The sequence below is a fragment of the Gracilinanus agilis genome, chromosome 2, assembly GCF_016433145.1.
Source record: "Gracilinanus agilis isolate LMUSP501 chromosome 2, AgileGrace, whole genome shotgun sequence".
Classification (NCBI taxonomy): domain Eukaryota; kingdom Metazoa; phylum Chordata; class Mammalia; order Didelphimorphia; family Didelphidae; genus Gracilinanus; species Gracilinanus agilis.
The window spans coordinates 336,158,754-336,180,428 of record NC_058131.1 but is presented as its reverse complement, the minus strand read 5'-3'; the positions used below and the strand labels follow the sequence as shown (position 1 = coordinate 336,180,428).

Genomic DNA, 21,675 nt, shown 5'->3' with positions numbered 1-21,675 from the left:
AAGATTTCCCAAAAGAGAGGACTGCTCAAAGTTGGAACAATCTAGGATTTAAAAAAAAAAAAAAAGGTGGGACAAATGGTCAAGAAAGAAAAGCGACTGAACCATCCCCATATCCAAGGCAGAGATTCCCAGAAGCAGGGGTATGACTGAGATGAACTTCATCCCAGGGCTGTGATAAAGAAAGCAATGTGTAAGCCTTGAAGATGTTTAAACTAGACCTGTAATTAATATGACTTTTCAAGGCTACCCAAAAGCATTCAGTAAGGCACCAATTGTTGAAGGCAAAATCAAGAATGGTGTAGTGGAAATCAATCAACAAGCATTTATTAAGCACTTGGGTAACAGATGCACACCAAAGGTGGATGAGAAGTCCTGAAAAGGGCTCAGCAAACCCTCATGCCAGAGGTACAAACCCTCCCTGAACACCCCATACACCCCAACTCTCACCTGTGACTCCATGCACAGTAGCCACACCCAAAAAAACCTGTCCCAACAGATGGGCTAAATCAGGTTAGGGGTAACCAAAAGACCTCAAACCCATTGGTGACTTAGTGGGGTGTCTGCCCCAAACATGTAAGACTTCCCCCAGCAGAATGAGTGGAGAAGAACAACTTGTTCCAAAAGTCATAAAGGCAGCTGAAGCATGGATTGTGGAGAGGTTAGAGCTTCATTAGACATCAGAGATGCCAAGGTCATCCATTGCATCCCAGGCCAACACCAGTCATTTTGACTTTCATCTAGCCACTGGACTTCGATGATTCTGGAGGAGTGATGGTGATGATTTTGGGCAACACTGTTCATTTAAATTCAATTCATGAGCAAGTCATCACCCATGATGTCACTGAACCTTTTTGAATACAAAAGACAAACAACAACAACAACATCAAACATTTACCATGTGCCAGGGAAAGAACAGTGGATTTGGCATCAGTTCAAAGTCCGACTGCTGATAATTAGCTAAGTGATCTTTGGTAAGTGACTTCCCCTTCCTAGTCTTCAGCTAGGAATAAAGGGAGATATAAGCAAATTAAAAGAACATATTGGCTATCAGATTTATGGATAGGCAAAGAACTTATGAATAAACAAAAGTTAGAAAGTATTGTAAGATGTAAAATGGATCATTTTGAATACATTAAATTAAAAAGTTGTACAAATAAAATTAATGTAATCAAGTTTAGAAGGAAAGTAATAAGTTGGGGGTGGGGAGGGATTTTATGGACTGCTTCTCAGAGAGGTCTAATATCTCAAATATATAAAGAGTTTTGCCAAATATTTAAGACTATAAGCCATTCCTCAATTGATCAGTGGTGAAAAGATATGATCAGAGAGTTTTGGGATGAAGAAATCAAAGCTATACATAACTATTTGAAGTAATACTCTGAATTATTGATAGAAAATTACAAATCAAAACATCTCTGAGATATCATCTCACACCTATCAAATGATAAAAGGGCAAGATGGCAAATGTTGGAGGGGATGTGGAAAAATAGACACTAATATACTGTTGGTTGAACAGTGAACTAGTCCAATCATTTTGGAAAACAATCTAGAATTATGGCCAAAGAGTATGAGAACTGCATATACCTTTTGACCCAGAAGTATCACTATTAGGTTTATTTAATAAGGTGATCAGGAAAAAAGGAAAAGAGCCTATGTGTTTCAAAATATTTATTGCAGCTCTTTTTTGTGGTGGCAAAGAATTGGAAATTGAGATGTCAATCAGTTGGGAAGTAGCTAAACAAGTTGTGGCCTATGATTGTTGATGGAATACTAATGTACTGTAAGAAATGACAAACAAGTTAATTTTTAAAACATAGGAAGACCTACATGAAGTTATGAAGAATAAACTGAGCAAAACCAAGAGAATATTATATGCAGCAATAAAACATTGTTCTAAGAATGACTTGGGTGTGTCCACCTCTAGAAAAAGAACTGATAAATAGAAATAAGCAAAACATAGTTTTCCTTATGCATATATCTTTTTGTCAAACGATGCCTTCACTAATTGGAGGGAGGGAACAACAGAGGGAGTTACCTAGGCATTTTAATGTAACAAACAAATTACTTAATTTTTAAAAATAAAATAATAATATGGAAATAGGATTTGAGTGATAATACATGTATAACCCAGTGAAATTGCTTGTCAACTCCGAGAGGGGGAGGGAAGAAAGGAGGGAGACAGCATGAATCATTTAACAATGGAAAAAATTTTAAAAACAAAATAAAATAGAAATAAAATAAAACACATAGGTTGGACTAGATTTTTCTCTAAAGGCCCTTCTAGCTTGAAATGATCCCTTCGTAAATGATCCCATGATAAATTTTCAGCAAAATATAATAGCAGTTTTTGAGACCAATTGGTCTCATCCTAAGAATGTTTTGTTCTACACTCCAGTCCCATCATGACCTCTGACATCAGGCCTAGACTGAATCCTAACACTGGTCCAAAACTAAACTCTTCCCTGGCCCCTAACTCTCCAGCTACCCATGGCAAAAGATGGAAGCTGTCAGCTCCACGTGGCTGACACGTGTATACTGTATACACCCAAAGAAAAGAATGTGGTTGGTTCAGTCCTAAACATCCTCCTTGCTGTGGAAAAGGGGGTAAAGAAGGACCCAGAACTTCACAAAAATGCAAGTCATCATGACAAAGAACTGAAAGCTCCATCTTCCTGTATGAATATTCAGCTTATTAACTGCTTCTGGGCCCAGCTGTCAGTACCCCAGGAGATGCTATTCTGCAACCTGACTTGGTGGAAAGAAGCCTAGAATAGGAGTCAGGAAATATGAGTTTGATTCTTCAGCTCTCTGCCACTAAAGGAATTGTAACCTTAGGCAAGTTACTTCCTAGATCTGTTTACCCCTCTGTAAAATGGAGGTGATAAATCTTTATCTACTGTTAAGGGCTAGTGTGAGAATCCAAAAAGCTGTTTGTAACACAACATGTATATATAAAGCCATAGTAATAATGGTATTATTGGTTCTATATGTACAGAGGATTATAAGAGCGAGACTGTAAAGCAACTTAAAGCTCGTCAATTCCAAGCCCTCTTTTTGCTAAAGAGGAAACTGAGGCCCAGAGAAGGGACGAGACTTGTCCCAGGTTACAAGTGGCAAAGCTGGCATTAAAACCCAAGTCCTGAGGAGTATAGTCAGGCAAAACCAGAAGGAAAAAAACATAAGATCATAAATTCAAAGCTGGAAGGGACCTTCAAAAGAAAGAAAGAAGGAGGGAAGGAAGGAAGGAAGGAAGGAAGGAAGGAAGGAAGGAAGGAAGGGAGGAAGGAAGGAAGGAAGGAAGGAANTCCCCATCTTTTCTCAATATTCTTATTGGGAAGCTTTGAGTCCTTAAGCAGACCAGCAGCTACTGAATTAACCATTTTTCTCCTTGATAATTAAAAAGCCTGAACCCTAAAAAATATATTACTTAGATAGTCAAGATCGGACACAGACAAGACCAGACAAGACTTTATCTGACCAGGTGCAGTCCTATAATTCAAGAAGAGGACAGAAGGCAATTAATAAAAATCTCTATGAAATATATTTCTGCTCCCAGAATTAACCCCCTACTAACTGGTGGTTGGAATTTGGCCCTTGACCCTGTACCTATCTCTATACTTTTAGACTTTAATGGATTTTGTATGATTTGTAACCCCTTCACAGCTGTGATTCTTTCTCTGTGTTCTTTGTTTGAAACCAGCATATAAATAAATTCTAAACTCCATAGCAGTTGGAGCAGCTATGGGCTAACCACTAGTCTGGCTGTTCTCAGTTTCTGTTTCCTGTCTTTTCAATCCGACACCACTAAAAGCCACTCAGGACCCCCCAAAATATATAGTGCTGGCTCTCTATAAAGAAGGAAGGAAGGAAGAAAGGAAAGAAGGAAGGAAGGAAGGAAGGAAGGGAGGGAGGGAGGCAGGCAGGCAGGCAGGCAGGCAGGCAGGCAAGACTCATGCACACACAAAAATTAGAAACAGAATGATGAAGGAAAGGTATGATCTCAGAGGGGATCAATACCTTGATGATCAAGTTTTCTCACATCCATCACCTCATAGCATGTATAGTAAAAAGGCACCACAATGTTTAATCCCATTTTAAAAACGAGGAAAGCAAGATCCATAGAAATCAAGCAACAAATCCAAAATTAAATAGTAAATGAGTAGGGAAACAGACAAGGTTGTGATACAACAGGCTAAAAAAAATTTAAAGCAATATTCTAGGAGTTTAGGAGTTTAGACACCTGGACTTCTGCCAACTGATAGTACAATCTTGAACAACTCATTTCCCTTCACTGTGCCTCAGTTTTCTCCTCTGTAAAATGACTCCTGAGTTATCTTCAGGATCCAAAGTTCCATGAGTCTTGCCAAGATTTGAAACCAGAGTGGCATAATGGAAAGATCACTGTACTTGGAGGAAGATGTGGGCTCAGTCCTAGCTCTGCCTTTTCCTAGGTGTACCACAATCGATTTCCTCATTCTAAAGTGAAGAAAATGGACTAGATGGACTCAAAAATCTCTTCGTATTTAAATCTATGATTCTGTGATTTACAGTCCTGAATCTTTCTGATAGACTATCTATCTAACCAAAGAAAGGAATTATTAGCATGACCAAAGAGCCTAGAAACAGGTAGGAGTCTGATGTAGGGGAGCTCCTGAGAGTCTGGGAATATTCCTTCTGTACAGATAAGTTCACCTTCAGAGCAAACACATAAAGGATTTCCATCCTCCAGCATGCTATTACTTTAACACTCTTTGTCTCATTCTGTCAGTCCATAAAATGGGTATGACGTGTAACTACAGAATCTCATCACTGTGATACAAATCAAGTTCATTGGAAAGAGGTACAAATATTTACTGAAATGAAGTCACATGCACTGTTGACTCTGGGACAGGAAGCTTTTCTCTTTCTTAAATTTCCACCACAGAAGATATCTCCTGATTCACAGAGAATCCTAGGATTTTTGATGACAAACAGCCACTTGGGTATCTGAAAGACATCAGCAACAGTCTGGTACAATGGAAAGAGCCTTGCTTCTGGAGCCAGAGAATCTGGGTTCAAATTCCATTTGATGCTTACTATTTGTGTGACACTGGGCAAGTTATAATCTCCTTGGACCTCAGCTGCATCATCTTTAAAATGGGGGATTGGACACAAGGGCCTCTGAGGTCTCTTCTAAACTCCAACTCTGGGATCCCATGACGTGGCAATATTTTGACTCCTTCCTGCTCAAACACTCAGATGTCTGCAACCAGCTGTTTTACAAAACAATCAAAACAATCAAAGCAATCTGGTACTGGATAAGAAAGAGTGATGGGTCAGTGGAATAGAATTGGTACATAAAGCCTGGTAATAAATGACCAGAATAATTCAGCATTTGAAAAAGATACCAGCTTTTGAGACAAGAATTCACTATTTGACAAAAACTGTTGAGAAAATTAGAAAATGATATGACAGGGACTGGGAATAGGTCAACATATCACACCATATTCCAAGATAAGGTCCACATAGGTACAGAGTCAAAACTTGAGGGGTGATACCTGAAACAAATTAGTGGAAGCATGGAATAGTTTAGCTGTCATATCTATGGTCAAGGAAAGAATTTAGGACCAAACAAGATGAAGAAAAGTATAATTGCAAAATTGATAACTTTGTTTATATTAAATTTTTAAAGTTTTGTACAAATAAAACAAAGGTAACCAAGATTAGAAAGAAAACAAAAAGCTGGAAAAAATGTACATCATCTCTGATAAAGGTCTGGTTTTTCCAATATACAGAGAACTAAGTCAAATTTATCCAAATAAAAATCATTCTCCTGTGAATAAATGGTCAAATGATATGAACAGGCATTTTTCAGATGAAGAACTCAAAACCATTGATAGTCATATTTAAAAAACTATCACTCTTGATTAGAGAAATGAAAATTAAAACAACTCCTCTATTAGATTGTCTAACATGACAGAAAAAGAAAATGATAAACATTGGAGGGGATGTGGGAAAATTGGGTCATTAGTATACTATTTGTGGAGTTCTGACCTGCTCAAACCATTCTGGAGAGCAATTTGGAACTATACTTAAAGGACTCTAAATCTGTGCATACCATTTAATCCATCAGTACCATTACTAGTTGTCCATCAACTGGGAAATGGCTGAATAAGCTGTGGTATATGATTGTAATGGAATACTGTTATAATTAAGATAAATATAGATGGATATTAAAAGAAGTATTAATATTTTAATTAAGGCCATGTTGATAAAATATAAGATGACCACATGCCTGCTAAGATCTAATTCAAGTTCCCCGCCATACCTTCTCCCACCTGGCTCCCTCATAACCAAAGAGCTACCCTTTACATTCGCTCACGTCATCATGTAAGACCAGAAACCCGTTGAATCATGAGAAATGTAGTTTCCAAGTCCCCTAAATGTCCACAAGAAGTTTGTCATATATCTAAATATTTAAAACTCAAATGAGCCCAAAATACCTCTCAATGGAACCCCAAAAATTCCAAATAACACAATACTATAGTAGTATAAGAAATGAAGCAGGATGATTTTTTAAAAACTGGAAAGATTTACATGAACTGATGCAAAGTGAAGTGAGAAGCACCAGAAGAATACTGCACACAGTGGCAACAATATTTTTTGACAAACAACTGTGAATGACCTAATTATTCTCAGCAATGCAATGATCCAAAGCAATCTCAGAGACTCAAGATGAAAAATGCCATCTGTCCTCTGAGAAAGAACCAATTGAATCTGAATGCAGACTGAAATATACTTTATTTCACTTTCTACTTTTTTTCCTTTGAGAACTCATCAACAAAATGACTAATATGTAAAAATGTTTTACATATTGCACATATAAAATCTACATCAGATTGCTTACCATCCCCAGGAGGGCAGAGGTGGGAGAAAGGAAAGGAAGGAGAATAGGGGGAAAAGGAGAGAATTTGGAACTCAAAACTTTTTTTCTAATGAATGTTAAAAAATTGTTTTTACATTTAATTGGAGAAAAATAAATATTTTTAAAATGTCACTGCAATCCAAGGTCAACAATAATAAGCCAGTGCCTTTCCATTTTTTTTAGTCAATCAACAAAATTTTACAAAGTATCTGCTACTATAGAAAATTCAAAGGAAGAGAAACTAGTAGCAGCAATACAATGATCCAGGACGGTTCTGAGAGACTTATGAGAAAGAATGCTATCCACATCCAAAGAAAGAACTGTAGGAGCAGAAACACAGAAGAAAAACAACTGCTTGATCACATGGTTCGATGGGGATATGATTGGCAATGTAGACTCTAAATGATCACCCTAGTGCAAATATTAATAATATGGAAATAGGTGTTGATCAATGACACATGTAAAACCCAGGTGAATTGCTTGTTGACTTTAGGAGGTGGGAGGGAGGAGGAGAGGGAAAGAACATGAATCATGTAACCATGGGAAAATATTCTTAATCAATTAATTAAACTTAAAATTTTTTTTAAATCAAGGGAAGAAAAATAACAATCTAGGGTGATCACTGAGAGCTATAGGGAATTTCATTGGTTATCATTTTACAGAAGAGAAACTGAGGCCCAGAAAAGTCAAGTGACTTCAAAGTTGTTAAATAAATGTGAAGTTAGTAGTAGTAGTAGTAGGAGGAGGAGGAGGAGGAGGAGGAGTAGTAGTAGCAGCAGTGGCAGCTAATAGTAGTAGTTAGGAGTTAGGAGGAGGAGGAGGAGATAGTGGTAGTAGTAGTAGTAGCTAGTAGTAGTAGTTAGTAGTTAGGAGGAGGAAGAAGAGACAGTGGTAGTGGTAGTGGTAGTTAATAGGAGGAGGTAGTGGTAGTAGTGGTAGTGGTAGTAGTAGTAGTAGTAGTAGTAGTAGTAGTAGTAGTAGTAGTAGTTAGTAGTAGTAATATGAGGTAGTGGTAGTAATAGTGGTAGGAGTTAGGAGGAAGAGGAGGAGGAGGTAGTAGTGGTGGTGGTAGTCGTAGTGGTGGTGGTGGTGATAGTAGGGACAGGACTAAGTATTTATATAACACCTACTATGTGTTTTATAAATATTATCTTATCCTATATAATACATAATATATCATTTTACATGAATATTATCTTCACAACAACCCTTTAAGGAAGGTGTTATTATTATTCCCATTTTACAGTGGAGGAAAGTGAGGTAGACAGAGGCTAATAACTTGCCCAGGTTAAAGTAAGTGTGTAAAGCCAGGTTTTATTTCAGTTCTTGACTCCACATCCAGGGCTCTGTGGTTTCGCAAGCTGCCTCCCAGGAGCAGTGGTAAAGTTTCCCCAAGTCAAAACAGGTAGGAAATACCATATCTGAGATTCAAAAGCAAGTCTTTGACCTCCAGGCCAGCGCTCTTCCCATCATCTGGAAGAGGTGCCACTCAAGCTAGACTTCAAAAAAAGCAAGATTTCAACAAATAGAGGTAGACAGAGGAGTCTTCCCTATGAGCCTCTAAAGTCACAGAACTAGTAAGTGGAAGGTCTTCTGACTTCTCCCAATGAACTGCCCTGCTGATCTGTGCGAGTCATTGGAATTTTTGCACAGAAATATTCCAAATCAGACCTGTTTCCTCTCCTTCAAACATACTATACATCCTTGGGCAAGTCTGTTCTCTCTGGATCTCAGTGCCTCCCCCACCCCAATAAAAAAGAAAAAGAAGAAGGTGGATCAGCTGGGGTCTGAAGTCACTGTCTGACATTCTATAGTCTCAGATTACGAGGTTTCACTGTACACTCTGGCAGAGAGAAGTTCACTGGATGTCAGGTCCAGGCTTCTGGGGCTAAGAACAGGACTCTTAGTGTCTGCACCACTCTGGTCCTCCTCCAATTATGAAGTCACTCACCCTTCTATGAGGTCATACAGAGTGAGAGCAACTTTAGTGAACCTTCTGCTTCCTCTTCATGGGACATCTTGGCGGTAACCTAAAGCAGGATTCTGCCCTGAATTAATTTCATTTCTTCCCATTCTAGTGTAGACATAGTCCATTCTCTGGGCAAACCCGTCCCTTGGAAGTCAAAGGAGGAAAAATATGCGTCGGAGCCAGAGGGTCCATTCGATCGATTGTTCTAACAGTGCAGAGAATGAGAGTGACGTAAACCCAACTTCGTTGACCAGATCTAGAAGGTAGAGAAAATCTTAGGGTAACAAGGAGGGGGAGGAGGAGTGTCCCAGGAAATATCGGGGCCTGGTTCTGGAACTGGTTGGGGCTGGGAGGGGAGGAGGAGGGATGGATCTGATCCCATGTGTCCTTTTGAAGAGAAAGAAGGAAAGGCCTCTGTCCCTCAAATTCTACTTCTGACCTAGACCCCTGGAAAGGGAGACATCTAGTCTCTGATTCCCAAACTCAGTCCCTACAATGGCCTCCTGGGAAGAGACTTGTTGGCTTTGAGGAAGGTGCTCTACTTTTAGAAGGGGTGTCTTTCAAAGTTTTGTAGTAATCTACATTCATTTATTCGTTCATTCATTCATGCACATGTGAATGCAACAACCATTTATTAAATTTCAGGCATTACACAAGGCATTACGAATACGAGACCAAAAACAAAATATGCCCCTAAAGGTCTTATATTCTGCTGGGAACAGACAATATGAGCGCAGGTATATAAAATACATACAATTTCTTGAGTGTAGGGAGGACAACAGCGGCTGAGGACAAGTAGATGGACTTTGAGAAGGAGGTTGCATAGGGGCAGTTGGGAAGCTCAGAGGATAAAGCACCAGGCCTGGAGTCGGGAGAACCTGGGTTCAGATCTGGCTTCAGACACTTCCAAACTGTGTGACCCTGGGCAAGTCACTTAATCCCAATTGCCTAGCTCTTAACACTCTTCTGCCTTGGAACTGATACTTGTATCGATTCTAAGACAGAATATAAGAGTTTTTAATAAGAAGAAGAAGAAGGAGGAGGATTTGGAGGAGGATTTGGAGGAGGATTTGGAGGAGGAGGATTTGGAGGAGAATGAGGAGGCGGAAGCATATGAACTAAACTTTCACGAGAGGTAAGGAAACTCCCAAGTGGAGACAAAAGATTAACTTACTGTGTGTCCTTGAGCAAATCAATTCTGTTCTCTGGACCTCAGTGTTCCCTTGCATTTCAGGTATGGGAAGTCTATGCAAAAGCATGGAGATGGATTAAGGCTTCAAACACGTGGGAAACACCAACTAGGGTAATTTGGCTAGAACATAGAAACTGTAAAAGGGGAGAACTTGAAATAAATAAACCCAGGGTAGAACAGAGCCAGACTGGGAAGGGTTTTAAATGACCAACACAAAAAGTTTGCATTTTGGCCTGGTGCTTCTTAAGCAGAAGAGAGGTCTTCACAGCCCTGTGCTTTAGGGATATCACTTTGTTAGCTGGGAAAGCAGGTCTGTGGGTGGAGGGAGACTTGAGCCATTGAACCCAAATAGGAAATTATTATGATAGCCAAAAGGGCTTGAACTAGGGTGGCGGATATGTAAGTGGAAGGAAGATGTTGGGGAGGTTGAATTGACAAGACGTGAATGGCTAAGGGTGAGGTTGGAGAGTGACTAAAAGAGTCAGATATGATTCTGAAGTCATGAACTTGGGTGATGGAAGGATAGTGGTACCCTCAAAAGAAACAGGGAAATTAGAAATAGTAAAGGGCTTAGGAGAAAAACTAAAAAGGGTAACCTAAAGTTTTAGTGATTGGATGTCTCGAAATTTCTGAGATGGTATCAATTTCAAATCATCTGTCCCCATAAATCCAGTATTTCAGCAGAGCCACTGAATGAATCAAAGCAAGAAACATTACTTGAAATATAGGTTACATTTGCCCCAGTAGTCACAAGCTAAGGAAACATGGCAACCACATAGGAAATCATACCTACAGTCACATGCACGCACACACATACATGTAGTATTTCTTATATATTTAGTGATTCAAATAGTATAAGTGGCTACCTATGAGAGTCACTGACTAGTCATGACTACTTCCAGTTGTAAAGTCTATGAACACTGTATCGTGGGTACTAATAAGAAAGCTTCATGACCAATGCCAGCAGCATAGCAAAGGAGGGCATTTGGAGGGCAGGGACATGCAAGAAGGAATCAGAAAGCAGGAGTTCAAATCTTATCTCTACCAAAGTTCTTGAACATTGAGGTGTTGCATTTCCCCTAAATCTGAAATGCTCTCCTTCCTTGATTCCATAGTTCCCCTGGCTTTTTTCAAGCCTTAATTAAAATCCCACCATCTATGGCAGTGGTTCCCAAACTTTTTTGGCCTGCCTCCCCCTTTCCAGAAAAAAATATTACTTAGTCCCCTGGAAATTAATTTTTTAAATTTTAATAGCAATTAATAAGAAAGATAAATACACCTGTGGCCATCACCACTCTCCTGGATCGCTGAAGCACCCACTAGGGGGCAGTGGCGCCCACTTTGGGAATCACTAATCTATGGGAAGCCTTTCTTAATCCTTCTTAATTCCTTCCCTCTGTTAATTATTTCCTGGTTATTGTATATAGAGCTTGTTCATATTTGTTTGCTAGTTGCCTGCCCCACTAGATTGTAAGTTCCTAGAAGGCAAAGATTGTCCTTTGCTTCTTTTTGTAGTCCCAGCACTAAGTAAGCACTTAAATGCTTATTGACTGCCTAACAATGTGATACTCTTTTCATAGACCTTCTCATCAGATAACTCCCTCAGTGTCTGAAAACTTTACCCTGGACCAGAATCGTAGTGACTCCTTCTTGATCAACAGAACCAGTGAACGAAGCGCCAGTGAGCCAAAAATGGGGGGATGGAGGAAAAGGGAGAAAGGATTGGCTTCTGCAGAATTGTGTTTTATAAATGGTTAGGTTGTCTTTGGTGTCCTCGGTCTCCCTCTCTGTGACCTTTTCCTTCCTCCCATTATTCTGATGGACCCACCAAAGCACTCTAGTGACACTCTCTCTCTCTTCTTCCCCTTTGGCCATCTCCCCAGGAAAGGAACTGAGGACTGCTTAATGTTCAGTGGTCAGTAGCTAATAACGACAAGGGCTTTTGACTTTAATCCACACATAATTCTATGATGAAGGCAGGTCAAGTATTATTTTCTCCATTTTGTAGGCAAGGAAACTGAGATTCAGAAAGTATGAGTTGCTTTTGGGGTAACATGGTAGGAAGCAGCAGACCCAAAATTAGAATCCTGGTCTTAAGACATTGCCTCTAGTCCTCTTTATTCCTTTCAGCCTTTCAAGGCAATTAGGTGGTTCAGTGGATAGAGTACCAGAACTAGTCAGAAAGACCCAAGTTCTACTCTGTCCTCAGACACTTAGTAGCTGTGTGACTCTGGGCAAATCACTTAACCCTGTTTGCCTCAGTTTCCTCATCTAAAAAATGATCTGAAGAAGGAATTGGCAAACCACCCCAGTTCCTTTGCCAAGAAAACCCCAAAAAGGGTCACAAAGAATCAGACGTGCCTGAAAAATGAGTGAACAATGACAACACACTCTCTGCCTTTCAAAGCTGAAGAGGGGAGGAGGGGCAGGGAAGCAGAATGCATTTTAAGCAATAATAAAAGCTCCAAATAAAGGAAATAAAGGGTTCTAAAGGCAGAATTTCAGGTGTCTCTAATGGAAGGTGAAGTTTTTAAACAAGGGATTTTCCTATTACCCAGGAAACTGGATCAATGGATTAATAGACAACTATCTCCTCTACTTTCTTATAACACCAGTTTTCTGCCTTTCTGAGACAACTAGGTACTCTAGTGGAGAGAATGCTGGACTTAGAGTCAGGAAGACCTGAATTCCAAGATTACCTTAAGACTTTATAGCTGGGTGATTCTGGGAAAGTCACTTAACCTTTCTGAGTCTATTTCCTCATTTATAAAATAGCTGGGTGACTCTGGGAAAGTCACTTAACCTTTCTGAGTCTATTTCCTCATTTATAAAATACTTCACATCAACTCCTTTGATACACATGCAAAATGCTTTTCAAATCTTAGAGTGCAATGAAAACATCAGCTATTATCTATATTTGGAAAATGAATGTGTGTTTCTGTGTTGATCTATGAATCTATGGGCACATGTATATGTGAATAATGTATACATTTATGTGTCTCTTTGTACCTATGCACCTTTTTTGAAGTTTGTGGTTAGGTCTATGTGTGTTATTTCCACTGTCTATCTTTACCTTCTCCCTGTAGGACAGACTCAACCAGGGCAACCTGGAACTACCTTGGAACATTGGGAGTATTTGAGAAACTCCATGTTCCCAGCACAAAGAGTCAGTATCTAGTAGCCTTTTGAAGGATTCTCCCTTCCAGAACCATTCAGCCCTCTGTCTGCTCAAGGAATCATGGAAAACTATGGAGCAAAAGTTCAGCTATCAGAACCCAGATAGTTCCAGGACTGGAGTCCAAGGCTCTAGTGGGAAAGGGGTGGGAGCCATGACAGTAGTAGAGGTGGCACAATTCCAGTATGGTGAAAATAATGAAGTTCTGGGAGTGTTCTCAACTTCCATTTTCATTGATGAGTGAGATGTCCTCCAATAAGGCAAGACTGGCTAGTTCCATCTTCTCCTCTGGATTCTAGGGATGCCCCATAGGGACACTAGAAGGTCTTCTCTGTAAGGAATAATAATGGATTTGAAGTCAGATGGTCTGAGTTAAAAAACTCCAGATCTTCCATTTACTACCTCCACAATTTTGGACAAGTCAATACCTCTTGCTAGATTTCAGTTTTCTCCTCTGTAAAATAAGATGATCTCTGGGAGTCCTTCTAGTCCTAAATCCTATTATCCCTCTGTCTCTCCAGTTCTTCCTTTGTTAAAAGAGAGAGGAGAGGTGTACTAGATGAATGATCTCTAGGGTACCTCACATTTCTCTAAGTCTATAAATTTAGCCATCATACTGGAACAAGACTCCTTTAAATGTTCTGTGACTTAATTAAGGTCATTATTTGTGTCCTCAAACAGCTCAAGATGTTGCACCACAATTGGTCACCACTGTCGTCTTTCCCTCTTGCAGAAGCTTGCTAAGCTGGCTGAGTACGTACGTATGTATGAAAGATAAAGTCTTTGCTATCTACTTGGCATGGCTTAATGCTAAGGGTCCAAAGCATTGTGGGAACTTGAATTGTACCCACTACCAAGCAACCTATCCCACTGGTAAGTTCCCCTGGGAAGGCTTTGTTAGTACTCTTGTCATCTCCACCAGAGAACTCAAGGACACTAATGTGAGTATCTCTGCTCTGAAAGTACCCATAACTTTGTCCTGACATTGGCCAATTTCCTTCCCCTAAAAGGGTAATGTGCAATACATCCCCCTCCCCAATTTCACTAGAAATACATCTCAAAGAATTTTATTTGACTGAGTTTTAATATCATCTCCATATATAAAGTGACACTATCATAGTTATTAATAGACATGATTACTAATGGAGAGCCATTACTAGTCATTGTTTAAGATTAATGGTTAATTATTATCCAGTAATCATTACTTAACGTTAACTAGTGACTCTTAACAATAACAAGGGCTCATGGATACAGTCCAAAATCCCCATGCTTTATAATAAATAGATGGAAGACTATGAAGGGAAACAAGATAGTCCTGAAGAAAGACCACTGGTCTTGGAGTCAGGAAAGTTTTGGTTTTGAACCCTTCTGATTCCTTTCTGAACTATATGAGCCTGGGCAAGTCTCATATCTCTTCTGACTTTTGTGGCTATACTCCTTGAGAAAGCTATTTATAATGACTTCTGCCATTTTCTCTCCCCTTTTCCTCTTCTTAACTCTCTATAATATATCTTCTGACCTCATTATTCAACTGAAACTCTCCAAATTTGCCCATGACCTTTTCATTGCCACAGCCAATGGCCTTTTCTCTATCTTCATCCTTCTTGACTTTTCTCAGCCTTTGATACTGTTCATCACCTTCCCATCCTTGATATTCTCTTCTCTCTAGCTTTTCAGGACCCTAATTTCTTTTTATTTTCTTCCTAACTATCTAGCTGCTCCTTCCGAGTCCTTTGATGGATCTTTATCCAGGTCATGCTTGCTAACTTGTCCCCCTCTTCTCTTTTCTTTTCCCTCTCTACTGCTTCACTTGGTGATCTCAACAGCTTCCATAGATCAATGATCACCTCTACAATGATGATTCTCATATCTATTTATCTACCCCTAACTTCTTGGCAGACTCATCACCAACTCCCTTTCAGATATCTAAAACTAGACAGTAGACATCATAACTCAACATTTCTAAAACCAAATTCATCATCTTTTTCCTAAACCCTCTCTCCTCCCAAATTTCCCTTGTACTGTGAGGATACCAACCATTTTCCCAAATCCTTTAGGCTCAAAACCTAGGTGTTCTCTATGGTCTGTGTCTCTCATCATCCCATATACAATCTGTTCACTTTTGCAATACCTCTTAAATATCCCTCCCTTTTCTTTGCTTCCATCCTGGCACATGTTCATATTTCTTCATGTCTGGACTATTTCAATAGCCTGCCAATTGATCTGCCTGCCACAAGTCTCTCCCCCATTCCAGTCTACCTTTCAATTGGCCACCAAAGTGATTTTCCTAAATTGCAAGGCTGACAATGTCCCTCGCCTACTTATTAAACTCTAATTGCTCCCTGTCATCTCTAGAATCCAACACAAAAAATCCTCTATTTGGCCTTTCATAACCTAGCCCTCACCCTACCTTTCTAATCTTCCTACGTCTTACACCTCTCAATACACTCTTCAATCCAGTGACACTGGCCTCTTTGCTATTCCTCAAACACCCTCCAATGTCCCAACTCTAGGGATTTTTCTTGGATATTCCCCATGCATGAGATGCTCTCTCTCCTCATCTCTACCCCTGACTTTCCTGACTTTCTTCAAGTCCCAGCTAAAATCTCATCTTCTGTTAGAATCCTTTCCCAATTCCTCTTAATTCTAGTGCCTTCCTTCTATTAATTATTCATACATATCCTGTACAGAGCTTCTTTGTACACAGTTTGCCTCCTGCGTTCCCCCATTTCACTGTGAGCTTCAGAAAAGAGACTGTCTTTTGCCTTTTTTGTATCGTCAGTGCTTAGCACAGTTCTTGGCACATAGTAGGTACATAATAAATATTTACGAACAACCTCTCTGCTCCTCAGTTTCCTTATCTTTGAAGTGGGGATAAACATACTTGCTCTATCTGCCGTAAGCTTCTTGTAAGGAAAGCCCTTTGTAGATTTTAAAATATTTTACAAATGTAAGCTATTGCTATTCTTTCTCTAGCACTTCCTGGTCCCAAAGAGTTTTCAGGTGTAGCATCTCCTTTGATCCTCACAACATCTCAATGAAGAAGGAGTGGCAATGATTATTAGCCCCCTATGCAGATGAAGAAAGAGAAATTAACTTGCCATGGGTCACAGAGGTTAGTAAGTAGCAGGGCCATCATTTCAACCCCAGTCTCTCTAACGCCATAAAAACAACTTTTCAATAATGACTGTGGTAGAAAGAGCCCAAGACTTAAAAGAAGACCCTTGTTCAACTCTGTTCTGTTCAGGTTTCCATCACTGGGACACCATGGGAATAGCAAAGTCACTTCTCTTGGATCTTCAGTTTCCCAGCTGTAAAATTATGGGGCTAGACAAGGCGGTGACCATGGTCTTTCCCATTCTAATACTCTATCTCCTATATTCTAATTATATCCCTCTCGTTTTGACATTCCATGTTTTAGAGGCCCACTGAGTTCTGGCATTCTATGTTCTAATGACCCTCTCAAATCTGACATTCTGTGTTTTAATATTCTAAGAGCCCATTTAACTTTGTTATTTTGTCCTCTATGAAAATCCTCGAGATTTCATTGATCAGCATTTGCTTAATGTAAAAAATATGTCTCCTTTTCTTGACCTAAGAAATTTCCTTTGATCCAGGGATGCCATTTCTCCTTTCTCCCCTTCCCAGGGGCCTTTTCCTCCCCAAGAAGCCTCTGCTCCTTTCCACCTAACAGGGTGGTATAGCTCACAACCCTCTTGTCTTCACAGTTCAGATGATCTACTTTTTCTACACCCTGAGATTCACGGTCTTTAAAGCTCAGCTCTGCCCCAAGTACACTGGGTGGACCCAGACAGGGAAAGCACTGTGAGTACAAAACCCCATCCCAGGGGAAGGAGAAAGGGAGAAGCAATAGACCAGAGTAGAAACCAAGCCACTGAGAAACCAAATGGATCCCTAGGAATAGTCAAGAAAATATTTTTAGTAAAGAAAAGAATTGAGCTGAGTCCTGATGGTCAGGGAGGGTTTGGGGGGAGGGAGAGGCAGGAAAGGAAGTAAGAGAAAAGAGGAATGGAAAGGGGAGAAAGGCAGAAAGAGAGAATCATAAGCAGGGGAAATCAAGTGAGCCAAATTAGGACAGGCACAGAGGGATCCAGGCTGCCCATATCAAATAAATATTTCAGTTCTCTCAGTTCTTCCTTCAAAATATCTCATCTCCAAAACGACCTAACTTCGAGCCTTATCCCCTCTCACGTGAATTGACTTTTAGCATTACAGTTTTATGGGGCAGCCAGGTGACACAGTGAATAGAGTACCAGGCCTGGAGTCAGGAAGCCTCGTCTCCCTGAGTTCAGATCTAGCTTCAGACACTTACTAGTTGTGTGACTCTGGGCAAGTCACATAAACCTGTTTGCCTCAATTTTCCTACCTGTAAAATGAGCTGGAGAAAGAAATAACAAACCACTCCAGTATCTTTCCCAAGAAAATCCCAAATGGTATGATGAGTCAGAAACAATGTAAAGACAACAAAGCAATAGTTTTAGAGCTAAAAGAAATAATTAGAGATCATTTTTTTAAACCCTTACCTTCCACCTTAGAATCAATATTGTGCATTGGTTCCAAGGCAGAAAAGCAGTAAGGGTGAGGCAATGGGGGTTAAGTGACTTGCCCAAGGTCACATAGTAAGTGTCTAAGGCCAGATTTGAATCCAGGACCTCCTGGCTCTCTACCTATGGAGTCACCCAGCTACTCCACCCCACTGCCTAGCTCTGTAACTTTCTTCCTTCCTTCCTTCCTTTCTTTCTTTCTTTTTTAAATTTTTATCGTCATGCAAAACACACTTCCATTTCAGCCATTATTGTAAGAGCACACTCATACATAACCAAAACCCCCAATAAAACCATAAATACACTGATGTGAAAGACGATGCCAACAGTTCTTTCTCTGGAGGTGAACAGCCTTCCCTGTCATAAATCCTTCAGGATTGTCCTAGATCAGTTCAGTGCTAAGTGTAGCCAAGTTTTCACAGATAATCATCATCCACTATTGCTGCTACGGTGTACAATGTTCTCCCAGTTCTGCTTATTTCACTCTGCATCAGTTCCTGCAGATCTTTCCAGCTCTTTCTGAAATCATCCTGCTTATCATTCCTTACAGCACAACAGTAGTCCATCACCATCATTTGCCACAATTTGTTCAGTTATTCCCGAATTGATGGACATCCCCTCAATACTTTGTCACCACAAAAGAGCTGCAGTAAATATTTTGTGCAAGTAGGTCCTTTCCCCTTTTTCACTATCTCTTCAAGAGACAGAGCCAGTAGTGGTATTGCTCTGTAGCTTTCAGTGGCTACGTATTATCTAAAGTAGAGATGTCAGACTCTGGTTTACGGCCACTGCCTGGGACCATTAAAATGTAATTGGGAATCACAAAAATAAAAAAAATAAAAATACTATGTAAATAAGTTCACTTTGTGATTTTCTAAATCAATACGTGGTCTATAAGAATTCATTTCTATTTGAGTTTGATTCTCAGTTTGGCATTCAAGGTACTCCATAATCTGCCCATTTCCTATACTTTATTTACCATTTCTCTATGGATTTATACCTGGCAAATGAGCAAATTTTGTCCTAGGCCACCAAGGAGGGTGGTAACTGCCTGGCCCACTTGCCTAAACTCTACCTTCTATATGGAGATGTAACAAAAACTATTCCAGGTCTTCAGGCACTACCCTAGTGGCCTGTCTTCATGCTTATCTGTCTGCTGCTTCTCTCTAAAATGAATTTTCCCAAAATGATATTATAGCTTGCTGCCCTCTTCCTCACTCCTCAAATCCCACTAAGCCAGTCACCTCATAGCCTCCACATGTACCATAAGCATTACCATTTCCAAAAGCACCCACTGGCCTCCCTACCAATAGTGATCCTCTGTTCTTGGGCATAAACTTTCCTATAGTATCTTCTAATTTCTATATGTGATTTAGTTCTCATTCCTGATGGAGAAGATTCCTCCCAGCCTCCATTAGATAGCTTAATTCTTTCTCCCCAACAACACCAAACAAAGGCCCAAGAGCAAGCAGATTCTATAAATACCAGTTACTGACACTCTAAGCAACATTAGCAGGCACCCAAAATAAAGCTAAATCCCACTTATATATTCTAGAAGAAGCAGCACAAACCAGAGCCATGGATAAGCCAGAGATTATTCTGTTTAATTTTTAAAGTGTACTAAGAGCTAGGCTTAAAAAAAATTATTTTCCAAACTGCGTTTTGCTTAAGTAAATGTTACAATGAATATTTTCCTCCAAGAACTGGCCCAAGAGGTAGACCAAAACATCTTGGCACACAGCAGAGCTAGATGATTGGGCCTTCAAGTACAAGAATGGAGATTAATAAGCCAAGAAGAAAGGAAGAGATCCCTCATCATTTATGGTGGTCAGCAGAAAGATGAAGTCAACAAAATGTGGCCCCTGGGATGGTCCCAGTTTCCCATTAATTTCAGGATACCTATCCTTAAATCTTTGTTTCTTCCCTCTTCTCTCCTCCTCTGAACCTTTCTTTTCCCTCTATATCCAAGTCTGTTCAAAGGAAAGCTCAGTTTCCTTGTTCTGTGAAGTCAGTGTCTATGACAACTAAGACTATATAGTCTCCTCCCAAAAGGCTTCTTTGTAATACGGTAGAGTAACTTCAAGTCGGATAAGAAAATTCAAAAGAGAATTAAACAAACTTCTAATTTGTATTATTTAATTTAAGTATTTTTCCACAAATCTGACTAACATGAATTGATTTTGTTTCCTTTCCATTCCAATCTCTCCCTATTGTGAAAAAATTAAAACTTCATAATAAATATACATCAATCAGCAAAGCAAATTTCTTCATTGACCATGTCCAAAAATGTATATCACATTCCAAATTTAAGTCTATTATCTCTCTGGCAGAAAGTGAGTGGCATGATTTATCTTCACTCATTTGGAATTGTGATTTGTCATTGCAATGACTCAATGATTGGAGTTCTAAAGTTATTCAAAGTTCTTTTTTTCTTTATAATACTGTCTTTGTATAAATTATTCTCCTGGTTCTATTCACTTTACTCTGCATCAGTCCATCGAGGTCTTCTCAGTTTCCTTTAAAACTGTCCATTTCTTATTTTCTTATGGCACAATAACATTCATTATATTCTTAGACCATAATTTGTCTAGCTGTTTCCCTCTTGATAAGCACTTCTCAGTTTCCAGTGATGTTTTATTTTTATTTTGAATATTTTCCATGGTTGCATGACTCATGATTTTTCCCACCCTTCTTCCCTCCCCTCTCCCGGAGCTGGCAAGCAATTCTACTGGGTTTTACATGTATCATTATTCAAAATCTATTTCCATGTTATTCACATTTGCAGTAGAGCGACCTTTTAATATCAAAACCCTAATCATATCCCCATCAAATCAGATCTATCATATGTTTTTCTTCTGTGTTTCTACTCCCACAGTTCTTTCTCTGGATGTGAATAGTGTTCTTTCTCATAAGTCTCTCGAGATTGTCCTGGATTATTGCATTGCTGCTAGTAGAGAAGTCCATTACATTCGATTTTACCACAGTGTATCCGTCTCTGTGTACAATGTTCTCCTGGTTCTGCTCCTTTCACTCTGCATCAATTCCTGGAGGTCTTTCCATCCAGTGTTTTAAAATAATAAGTTCTAATAGTTCTTATGGTCAGGCATGAACAATATAGACAAGGGGAAGACTTCGAGGCAGGAGGTCCTTCCCACAACCCCTAAAAACATCACTTACTTGGATAATCAGACCTGTGGCTAAACCCGAACCAGGCAAGCCTATATCCCTGCTGGGTCTTGACTTGAGCCAGTCTGGATTTAAGGTCAAAGGACTAAGCTTATATGCTGGGTATGCCAAGATCAGGACAGGAACTGATAGGTGATTGGTCTGTGGGGTAAAGGTTGTCAGGAGGCACACTCCAGCCAAACTGAGAAGGAAGCAAACAATATACAGTGCACTTCTCCCCTTCCCTGCTCTAATTATATTTGCATAGCCCATACCTCTATCCATACTCCACCCAAAAGCATCAAAACTTAAGCCTCTTTCCTAGCTTTTGACCCTGGGCAAATTAATCTCCACTGCCCTTACTGCTCTTCTGGATTGGGACCAATACACAGTATTGATTCTAAGACTGAAGGTAAATTGTTTTTTTTTTTTTAATTAAGCCTCTTCAAAATAATATTCCTGCTGAGAATGTTGAAACATGAAAGGACAACCAGGTTAGCTCAATAACTAAAAAATAAAATAGAGCTGACCAGAAGGGAACTGCTTTGTATTGTGACTAAATAAAGTTAACCTGCCACTCATTTCAATCATTAATTCTCCATTCTAAAAACATTTTTGTACCTACTATGTACAATAAATGCATTATACTGGACACTGCCAGGGATACAAGTACAAATGTCCTTCCTAGAGATGATTAGATGGTAT

At 39.6% G+C, this 21,675-nt stretch overlaps 1 protein-coding gene across 1 annotated transcript in view; it reads left to right on the top strand.

Annotated features, from left to right (window-relative positions):
- The first annotated feature begins 9,041 nt into the window (after positions 1-9,041).
- The window catches only part of SUN5 (Sad1 and UNC84 domain containing 5), a 46,189-nt gene continuing 33,555 nt past the window's right edge, over positions 9,042-21,675 (top strand). The window contains exons 1-4 of the mRNA XM_044659788.1: positions 9,042-9,136; positions 11,646-11,746; positions 13,922-13,993; positions 16,969-17,065. Of these exons, the coding sequence (XP_044515723.1) occupies positions 9,042-9,136; positions 11,646-11,746; positions 13,922-13,993; positions 16,969-17,065 (365 nt within the window). The remainder of the gene's footprint in view (positions 9,137-11,645; positions 11,747-13,921; positions 13,994-16,968; positions 17,066-21,675) is intronic.